Source organism: Cherax quadricarinatus, chromosome 7, assembly GCF_038502225.1.
Source record: "Cherax quadricarinatus isolate ZL_2023a chromosome 7, ASM3850222v1, whole genome shotgun sequence".
NCBI lineage: Eukaryota > Metazoa > Arthropoda > Malacostraca > Decapoda > Parastacidae > Cherax > Cherax quadricarinatus.
The window spans coordinates 57,078,039-57,089,227 of NC_091298.1; the positions used below are offsets into that span (position 1 = coordinate 57,078,039).

At 43.1% G+C, this 11,189-nt stretch overlaps 1 protein-coding gene across 2 annotated transcripts in view; it reads left to right on the forward strand.

Annotated features, from left to right (window-relative positions):
• Positions 1–9,586, forward strand: part of LOC138851024 (protein big brother-like) — a 157,483-nt gene extending 147,897 nt beyond the window's left edge. For both annotated transcript variants that reach the window (XM_070082506.1, XM_070082507.1), the window contains 2 exons: positions 130–297; positions 2,502–9,586. In XM_070082506.1, coding sequence (XP_069938607.1) covers positions 130–294 — 165 coding nt within the window. In that variant the 3' untranslated portion in view covers positions 295–297; positions 2,502–9,586. The remainder of the gene's footprint in view (positions 1–129; positions 298–2,501) is intronic.
• Positions 9,587–11,189: the final 1,603 nt, after the last annotated feature.

Below are 11,189 nucleotides of genomic sequence, written 5' to 3' on the forward strand. Positions count from 1 at the left end.
TCTAACCACCGCCTCTAACCTTTGCCTCACACACTCCTCTAGTATCCTACCTCACTCTAATGTTACCACCTCTCACACCTCTAACTCTTGCTTCACACACCTCTAACCACTGCCTCTGGTCCAACTCAGGAGGAGGACCGGATACTGAGAGAGGAAATCGAGAAATACAAGGCTCGTCTGAGGGAGTTTGAAGAGAAACAACGCGCCTTCCGCGTCCCCACCACCTCACACGCCCATGCCCACGCCCACGCTCACACACACCACTCAGAACAGGCTAATATACAAGTCCGCTAGCAGGTAAGAAAGAAAAAAATTAATTCATTGTGTTTGTTTATTAAATTATTGTAAACTTATCTAAAATATATTTAGTTAGGTAAGTTTTCTCAGATTCTTTTGGTACAAAATTATTAATTTTTACATTAACATAAATGAAAAAAAAGTATCTTTAAACGTATAAGAGAAAATTTTAGGACCTAATTTTAAACGAGTTCTTACTAACTGACCAGTTTTATCTATTCGGTACGACACATATATACATAGAGAGAGAGAGAGAGAGAGAGAGAGAGAGAAATAAACTTCAAAAATATATGAATCCTGAGAAACAGTTGCTTATGCTGTTTTTGTAATTTTAAACAAATTTTTTGCAATATTTCTTATTTTGCTGCATGAAAGTTTTTTAAAGTATTAACATTTATTAAAAAAACGAACAATCAACAAGTAGATAACACAAGCCCCGCCCACATCCTAGTCTGATTGGCTGGCGGTGATTCAGCATCTGCAACAGCCAATCAGGAAGGGCTGTGGGCGGAGCCTGTGTCCTGCCGAAGAAGACAAACGGAAGAAAATAGCTATTACGCTAATGAAGAAAAGCTCGGACTTAAATTTCAATTAGAGTAATGAAGAATTTGATTAATGGAATGGTGATTTGTGATCATTAGAGAGATGGGAAGCGGTACGAGGGTCATTAGTGTTAAAGTATCATTAATCTGTGTGCCACTTCGCGTGTAACTACATCATCCACGCCAAATCTTATAATTCTATATTATTCTTAAGCTCACACATCATTCCTACAGCCCATCCTTTCATCTCCTGCCATTATGTTCCCTCCCTACCCCACTCCTTCCATCATTCAACCAGTGATAGACGTTGTATACCATCACCCATCCCTCTCTCCCCTCCCACAATTCCATGACATTTCCCATCCTACCATCCAATCAAATATTAAAGGCATGTTCCACTCTGCTCCCTTAATCATAGTTGCCATGCTTCTTGCTACATTCTCAGTCCTCCAATCATACGAGTATGTATCTACACCAGTTACCCATATTCCTCCTCCTCCCCCCCCTCCTCACACATTTCCATGATATTTCCCACATCCTGCAATGAGTATTATCCTAGTATGTCTAGGTACTAGTAAAACAGTAGACACGAGGAAAGAAACTGAGATCCCAAGCATCACTGAGTCACTGAAGAAGTTCTCACTGGCGTTAATATGCACATAAACTCTCCAGAGCTTCAGCACCACAGGTGAACACTCCTCCACATGGATCACTAGTACTGGCCTCCTAATAAATCAGGTACACGATCTATGTCAGGTAAAGCATTAGCGACATTTCCCTGCACTATAGGAAAGTACTTCTTTACAAATCACTATTCCTCACTTCTCCCCATAGAACCATGTCAGATCACAATCAAACTTTCTTCTCGAAAGTAAGCATGATGCCTTACGTTTTATTGTAGGCATACCTCCACAGCAATCTCTTCCACAAAATATATATGTTGATTTTCTGTGGAGTAACACACGCTGTGGGGGTATGCCTACGATAAAACGTAAGGCATCATGCTTAGTTTTGAGGAGAAAGTGAGTCGTGAGTCGTGGTTTCCATGTGGAAATTGGAGCACGGATCAGCATTAAGGTTTCTATCGTTCAAACTGAACCGTCTGCTATAATCTTTGGACTTTTAAGTGTTTATGGATCTATAGTTCACACCTTAACTGTAAGTAATTCCCTGTCATCCATAAACGTTTTAACTCCATGAGCGTCAACTGGGACGAGCTAGCACCTATAAACATTCCAGCCAGTGTATAACTTTTGTGGCTTTGCTTATACATTGATCTTCACATGCATGATACAAATGATGAATTGGCAAAGGCGTGTAGATTATAACTCTGAAACATCAACTGTTTGTTTGTGGATAATACGAAAAAAAAAAAACTTCAGGTGAGCCTCATTAACCTTGCACCAACCAGTTTATCGCACATTATATAATCCAAGAGCAACCACGTATATAGGACGCATTCAACAAATTCAGCAGACTCGTGGATGTCACTACTGGCCTGCTTCCGCAGGACTATAAGTACCTCTGAGGGCTTTTGAACCACCACTTGATGTAACCACCATCAAATATAAACGTTGCCAGAGGAACTATTGTCGCACCCTGCGTCATGTGCTAGAATGTAATAAAATAATAATAATAATGTGTATCTCGTTTCCCTTGCAGATTCTAAGCCTGCTTCATCGAAAATCTTAACTACCAATTACTGGGAGGAGCTAGGTGGAGCGAGGTGTTGTCAACTGTGGAGTACCAAGTGGACTGAAGATGGGTGGATAATTGTGAAGGACATGCAGGCTGGAGTAAGAGCATTCACAGGGTGGGCAAGGCATCAGGACACCGAGGAACTGCGCATCAAAACTATTCGGAAGATTGAAAACTGTTGAAGACTGTTCATGACAAGATCAAAAACGTAATGTAAGTGCTTTAGAGTTCGACATGGGCTGGACAGTGGCGTTTGAAATATGGCTGAGTGTCCCGTGTTCGAAATATACCTGTTCGTAATTGCAATTTAAAATACTGCATAATTACGTTTTAACTGTTCCAATCAAGAATGCGTCATTGGCGGCTCAGAAACCAGCGCACTGCTTTCCTACCTGCCAGTCACAGTCAAAACCGTGCATTTTCAAACGTAATGTAAACTGACTTCCCTCCGCCACCAGAGACTACGGAACAATGAAAAACTCCCAAATCGAGGCAATTGTGTAGTTAAAAAATGAAGAGGCTGATCGTGTGCTTAATAAATCATATATTAAAAAAAGACTTTATATAAGAAAATCTCTATAGAAAGCTTTCACTAATGTCTGTATAACAATTAACATTCTTGCACAGTGTGTAGTACTATCCTTACTGTAGATTACTCATCCTGATACTACCACAATAATGTTCAATATACTTCTTCAAACACAACACTCTTATTAACAGCAATTTCTGACACAAACTAATATATATTGAGAAAATAAAACAAATTATTATTATTATTATTATTATTATTATTATTATTATTATTGGGTAAACATAGCAGAGAAGAAATTTGTTTTTGGCATAACTCTGCTAAATTCAATCTGAATATATATCAGTGATATATATACCTGAATATAAATCAATGATATATATCTGAATATATATTACTGATTTAATATTGCATTAAATCATTGAAATATTTAATATTACATTAAATCAGAGATAGAGTGCCCTAGAAGTGCGAGGTTTGATGGAAGAGAGGATAGGCTGGCTCCAGTGCCTTGGATGAGGATGCCTACAGTGTCATGAGTGCCGCTACATCCAAGAGGGAACACAAGAGCAATATTGTAGATATATGGTTCAGAGAACCGACAACTTGATAAATTAGACACATGTGCAACACTGTGGTATCTTCACTGAGGAAACTTTTCACCACACAGTGGCTTCATCAGTCCTATACAAAGAAGAATGGTGAAGATCAGAAGGAGTTTGAGGTAATGAGTCCCTCAGCCTGGAGTCGATGTAATCAGTCCATCAATCTTATCAAGACTGTGGGACTGATTACCTCAAACTCCTTCTGATCTTCGCCATTTTCTGTTGTATTGGACTAATGAAGCCACTGTGTGTCGAAACGTTTCCATAAATCTAGGCAAGTGTTGGCCATGTGTCTGGTGTAGTAAGAGCAGTACTGCAGTGGCACTACACTGTTTACACTTTGTTATTATTCTGTTTTATTGACTTAATTTGTGTTGGTTTGTGCAGTAATAATGTACACTGATTCCCACACTTAATGTATAAACCTGCGTGTTAGTATTCCCACACTCTCCTCCCCATTACTTCACTATCGTCTTCCCCATTAATCCAACTATAGTCTTCCCCATTACTCTCACTATAATCTTCCGCCTCCCCTCCACTGTAGCCCCCCCCCCGTCCCTCACAACACTAACACCCTGAGTGCCATGCTTACCTGTGTGTTTCACTCATAACGAGTGGAGCAACACCTCACATAATACACTTTCCACTGACACCTTCTCTATCTGTAACCCACAATAGTACTAAACTAACCCTTTGGATTAAGGTCTTCCTATAACCCCCTAGACTTGTTCCCTTTGGTTTAATGCTCTGACTTAAACCCTTTAAGTTCTGACTTAAAACTTTAGCTTAAATAGACCAAGCTGTTTAAACCCTCGCACCTAAACCATTTAACATGCCATTTATATTAGCTCTCTTAAACTTGAGATAAGTCGTAATGAATGACTGTCAGTGTATAAACACAACAGTGGACGGAAGACTCGAACCGTGGTTCTGGCATCTAGCTCTCTGTTATATTTTGTAATTATTACTATTGGGGAACCCTAAAGCCGTAAGGATTACACAGTAGCTGTGGGGAGGGGGGAGTTGAAAGGCATTCAGACTCATTTCAGGAAACTGGAGCACAGATCCAATTCCCTAGATCAAGAGCCCCTCACTAGCATCAAGGAACCCCCTTGAGGGGAATATTTTATGCCGTAATTGAAAATAATCTGAATCTAAATTTAAAATGCCAGGGCTACTGCTCGAATCCTGCCCAATTTTGTGTTTATTCATTAGGTCCCTTAGTCTAACCTTTATTTGTAAGTCTTGTACCTAACACCTGTATATAGGAATCCCCTTAAATGACGATTCAGTTTCCTCTAATGTTTTTTGAAAGAAATATAATGTTTATAATGTTGTTAATGGTGAGTTTATTGTGTTTATTTATTTTTTTTATTTTTTTGACAAGCCTGGTAGAGGCCAAAGACCCGAGAGTTGAGTACTAGTGAAGGAGAGCTCAGAGTACTGCGAGTGAAGCCTGACGGAGCATCGTCCTGGCGGACCACCAATATACACGTCGAGAGCGAAACACACAGTAAAATTTGATCCTTAACCCACAACGTCTCGCCCATATAGTGAGTCTGATCAAGTTACAAACACATCCGTTTGTGACTTGATAATATCCACTGTGTGAGCGAAACGTCGTCGATAAACAATCACATTACACTATATTGGTGTTTCTGTTTCTGATGGTGTTTTAAAACAGTTGTCTTCACAAGAGTTCAAATGAACACCGGTACAGACGGTCGAATATTAGCCAGACGTCCCTCAGGTTCCCTTACGATACCAACCACCGCACACACGGCTTAGGCCAGCTACGTACATGATGTACACACACATAAACACACACACACACACACACACACACACACACACACACACACAAGCACGCCATCTATGGTCTGCTACTACACTGATAACTGAATAAATTCATAATCACAAAATACAAGGAAAGGTGCATCTAGTTCAACTACCCGGGTCACCATCTGGAGAAGACCCGGGCCGGGACAGCACTAGTTCAACTAGCCGGGTCACCATCTGGAGAAGACCCGGGCCGGGACAGCACTAGTTCAACTTACTGTATCTAACCTGACCTAAGTTATGCTAGTTTAAAACCTGTTTGTGTAAAACAGCCAAGACAAGGTTTTGATTTTAATGAATACCTTCTAAACTGAACTTTGACAGAACCACGACAAAGTTTGTTGTAAGTTGAGTTCTTGAAGACCAGACTATTGTTGAGTCAGTTACCGTTGTATCTAGTAATGTGTTTTGTGATTTGTGAGTGTTTCCAGCACAGGTAGGCCTACAGCTGTTGGCCTGTAGTAGGCTTATAATGGCTGTCATGCAGTTGGCCTGCTATGACTGTCATGCAGTAGGCCTGCTATGGCTGTCATGCAGTAGGCCTGCTATGGCTGTCATGCAGTAGGCCTGCTATAACTGTCATGCAGTAGGCCTGCTATAACTGTCATGCAGTAGGCCTGCTATAACTGTCATGCAGTAGGCCTGCTATGACTGTCATGCAGTAGGCCTGCTATGACTGTCATGCAGTAGGCCTGCTATGGCTGTCATGCAGTAGGCCTGCTATGGCTGTCATGCAGTAGGCCTGCTATAACTGTCATGCAGTAGGCCTGCTATGGCTGTCGTGCAGTAGGCCTGCTATGGCTGTCATGCAGTAGGCCTGCTATAACTTTCATGCAGTAGGCCTGCTATGACTGTCATGCAGTAGGCCTGCTATGGCTGTCATGTAGTAGGCCTGCTGTAGCTGTCATGCAGTAGGCCTGCTATGGCTGTCATGCAGTAGGCCTGCTATGGCTGTCATGCAGTAGGCCTGCTATGGCTGTCATGCAGTAGGCCTGCTATAGCTGTCATGCAGTAGGCCTGCTATGGCTGTCATGCAGTAGGCCTGCTATGGCTGTCATGCAGTAGGCCTGCTATGGCTGTCATGCAGTAGGCCTGCTATGGCTGTCATGCAGTAGGCCTGCTATGGCTGTCATGCAGTAGGCCTGCTATAGCTGTCATGCAGTAGGCCTGCTATGGCTGTCATGCAGTAGATCTGCTATGGCTGTCATGCAGTAGGCCTGCTATAGCTGTCATGCAGTAGGCCTGCTATGGCTGTCATGCAGTAGGCTTGCTATGGCTGTCATGCAGTAGGTCTGCTATGGCTGTCATGCAGTAGGTTTGCTATAGCTGTCATGCAGTAGGTCTGCTATAGCTGTCATGCAGTAGGCCTGCTATAGCTGTCATGCAGTAGGCCTGCTATAGCTGTCATGCAGTAGGCCTGCTATGGCTGTCATACAGAAGGCTGGGCGATGGATGAAGTAAAACAGACAAGTGCAGAATACCAGTGTATGTCACCACGCACAGACACCATCACCCCTTATAAATTACTCCCCTGCCTTTGTTTATATTCACTCACTGCTGCTCCCTCCCTCCCTCTCTCTCTCTCTCTCTCTCTCTCTCTCTCTCTCTCTCTCTCTCTCTCTCTCTCTCTCTCGTGTGGGCACTTGATTTTTCAACTCTTTCTTTGTTGTAAGAGGATGAACCATATTGAATCACTAGTGTATGCCTAATCACTGATGACTTGATATCCTCCAGAATAATACAGCTGGAAAGTGCTTGTTGCCCGTCTTGCGGTATAACAGTTGTCGTCTGTCTATCCACGAAGTTTGATGTAGTTGGGAATCTTGAGAACATGGACCTTGAGCCTACTAAAAAGACTACCGAGGTCTCTCAGCTACTGAAAGCTGTTTAAATGTCTTCTAGCCAGGATGAGTCAGTGGCCTTGCACGTTCCTCTGCCGTGTCCAAAAAGCTGGAGATAAGACTGAGGGAAGGTCATCCCTCTTACACACATATTGTACATCTGAGGCCCGGTATACCACAAATTTTACAATGCAAAGGGGTGAGAAAACTCTTGAATCTTCTTGTATTGATGTCACTACTGTCAAGTAACTATAGTGTTATATTCACTACTGTCAAGGGAGTACGAAATGAAGGTAGAATATGTGTAAATGTTCCTGGAGTACAATGAGTTATGACAAGAATCAACCAAGAGTGTTTACTCTCCCTGCCTCACTCACAGCTACCTTCTACTCCTCCACTCTAAATCGCTCCTTTGCAATGTTCACTCTAGACATACCTGTGACCGGTTTCTCGAGTTATATTTTTAAATAGGAAGCCCAGCCTGAGGCCAGACTTCACTTTTAACTGTCTGGTCAGCCAGTCTGTTACTGTCAGTGGTCTCAAGACCCACACAGCCATTCCAAAGTAGCTTGTCTGTCACTGGCTGAAGACTCTAGTCTCACGAAATCGTAATGACACGATTGCAAACAAACCATACCCCCGGCCGGGATTGAACCCGCAGTCAGAGAGTCTCAAAACTCCAGCCCGTCGCGTTAGCCACTAGACCAGCTAGCCACAATAAGATTCGTCCAACTAGGTATATTTCAACACCATAGGAAGGTTAGCACAGGCACCACTGTGACCACAAATGCAAGTTTTTACAGACGAATCTCCAGCTAGCGTGGCCGTGACGAACTCTAGCTCAAGTCCCTTCACTGCCGTCAACATGACTCACGAAATCGTAATGACACGATTGCAAACAAACCATACCCCGGCCGGGGTACGGTTATTGTGGCTAGCTGGTCTAGTGGCTAACGCGACGGGCTGGAGTTTTGAGACTCTCTGACCGCGGGTTCAATCCCGGCCGGGGTATGGTTTGAAGACTAGTCTTCGAGCAGGTCTCTCGGTGGTTCAGGGCCTGATCAACCAGGATACTACTGCACACAATTCAACGACTGGTAACAGTTTCCTACTGTAAATCTGTGCTTCATCTATAGGTTGGTCAGTGACCACTGTGTCGACACAGCTTTGAGTGAGAAAGTTCACACAATTTTTCAGATAGAAAACTGTGATCTTAAGTTTGTGCTTCCGAGGTTCGCGATGCGAGTTCACGTATATGCGCGAAGTTATAAACATTCTTGGTACATTGGTAGCGCCTTCGGTTCAGAGAGAACCCTGGCTGAATTTTCCGTGCGTGAAAAGCCGTTAAGCATGTTCCCTTATGTGGTACTCCTGTTCACCTAACAGTAAGTAGGTACCTGTTGTGGTTCGCATCCTGGGAGAGAAAGGACCCAGATGGAGACCAACTCGAGAGCTTAGTACTGGTTTTACCCTGGGTTACTAACCCTCATGCTTGCTCAGTGCCTCCTGTCAAGCTAGGGCAGGATAGCTAGGGCAGGGGTAGCAGGTTAGTCCTGGCTTCTGCACAACAAGTGAATGCTTCTCTCGGAGATTAATGTTTGTAAACAGCTGGTCCTGCCTGTCCAGTTCCTCTCTATTTACTAGACACTAAACCTGATTATGTTTGTCTTGAAATCAGTTCTTAACTTTATGCCCCTTCTTTATTTTTCTTCTTTTTTTCATCTCCTCGTTCATCTTTCTCATATTTTTCCTTTCTCAATTTGTGAAGCATTTAACCCTTTATTTTTCCCAATTCCTTCGTCTCTCACTATTTACATGCAATTTACAGAGAGTGAAAGAGAGAGAAGTTTACACTTTCCACAAAACTTCCACTTCCCCTCCCTATATGATCTTTCTAATTCCCATCTCCCGTCCTCCAACCATACGAACCCTGTGTATATTTTGTAAAGGCTATGTTGGCACCCTTGTATGACGTATTTGTGTGTATGAGACATATGTATAGCTGTAAAGGAAACGAATGAGACAATGTTGATAGCATTGATGGATATGTATGAGTTAATGTGTATAGCTGAAATGGATATGTATGAGACAATGTGTATAGATAATAGATAAGAATGCGTTAATGTTCATAGCTGTAATGGATATGTATGAGACAATGTTTATAGCTGTAATAGCTGACTGTAAGTAAATGTTTAGATAATATAATAACAATAACAAATAAAGTGTTTTGATTAATGTAACTTGTATCATTGACCTTTTTTGGAAGTGTTGGTGTTAGTAGTGGTGTTGGTAGTGGTAGTGGTGTTGGTGTTAGTAGTGGTGCTGGTGTTGGTAGTGGTGTTGGTGTTGGTAGTGGTGTTGGTAGTGGTAGTGGTGTTGGTGTTAGTAGTGGTGCTGGTGTTGGTAGTGGTGTTGGTGTTGGTAGTGGTGTTGGTAGTGGTAGTGGTGTTGGTGTTAGTAGTGGTGCTGGTGTTGGTAGTGGTGTTGGTGTTGGTAGTGGTGTTGGTAGTGGTAGTGGTGTTGGTGTTAGTAGTGGTGTTGGTGTTAGTAGTGGTGTTGGTGTTAGTAGTGGTGTTGGTAGTGGTGTTGGTAGTGGTGTTGGTGTTAGTAGTGGTGTTGGTGTTAGTAGTGGTGTTGGTGTTAGTAGTGGTGTTGGTGTTAGTAGTGGTGTTGGTAGTGGTGTTGGTGTTAGTAGTGGTGTTGGTGTTAGTAGTGGTGTTGGTAGTGGTGTTGGTGTTAGTAGTGGTGTTGGTAGTGGTGTTGGTGTTAGTAGTGGTGTTGGTGTTAGTAGTGGTGTTGGTAGTGGTGTTGGTAGTGGTGTTGGTGTTAGTAGTGGTGTTGGTGTTAGTAGTGGTGTTGGTGTTAGTAGTGGTGTTGGTGTTAGTAGTGGTGTTGGTGTTAGTAGTGGTGTTGGTGTTGGTAGTGGTGTTGGTAGTGGTGTTGGTGTTAGTAGTGGTGTTGGTATTAGTAGTGGTGTTGGTGTTAGTAGTGGTGTTGGTGTTAGTAGTGGTGTTGGTGTTAGTAGTGGTGTTGGTGTTAGTAGTGGTGTTGGTGTTGGTAGTGGTGTTGGTGTTAGTAGTGGTGTTGGTAGTGGTGTTGGTGTTAGTAGTGGTGTTGGTGTTAGTAGTGGTGTTGGTGTTAGTAGTGGTGTTGGTGTTGGTAGTGGTGTTGGTGTTAGTAGTGGTGTTGGTAGTGGTGTTGGTGTTAGTAGTGGTGTTGGTGTTGGTAGTGGTGTTGGTGTTGGTAGTCGTGTTGGTAGTCGTGTTGGTGTTGGTGTTAGTAGTGGTGTTGGTGTTGGTAGTGGTGTTGGTGTTAGTAGTGGTGTTGGTGTTAGTAGTGGTGTTGGTGTTGGTAGTGGTGTTGGTGTTGGTAGTGGTGTTGGTGTTGGTAGTCGTGTTGGTGTTGGTGTTAGTAGTGGTGTTGGTGTTGGTGTTGGTAGTGGTGTTGGTGTTGGTAGTGGTGTTGGTGTTGGTAGTGGTGTTGGTGTTGGTAGTGGTGTTGGTGTTGGTAGTGGTGTTGGTGTTGGTAGTGGTGTTGGTGTTGGTGTTAGTAGTGGTGTTGGTGTTGGTAGTGGTGTTGGTGTTGGTAGTGGTGTTGGTGTTAGTAGTGGTGTTGGTGTTAGTAGTGGTGTTGGTAGTGGTGTTGGTGTTGGTGTTGGTAGTGGTGTTGGTGTTGGTAGTGGTGTTGGTGTTGGTAGTGGTGTTGGTGTTGGTAGTGGTGTTGGTGTTAGTAGTGGTGTTGGTGTTGGTAGTGGTGTTGGTGTTAGTAGTGGTGTTGGTAGTGGTGTTGGTGTTAGTAGTGGTGTTGGTGTTGGTAGTGTTGTTGGTAGTGGTGTTGG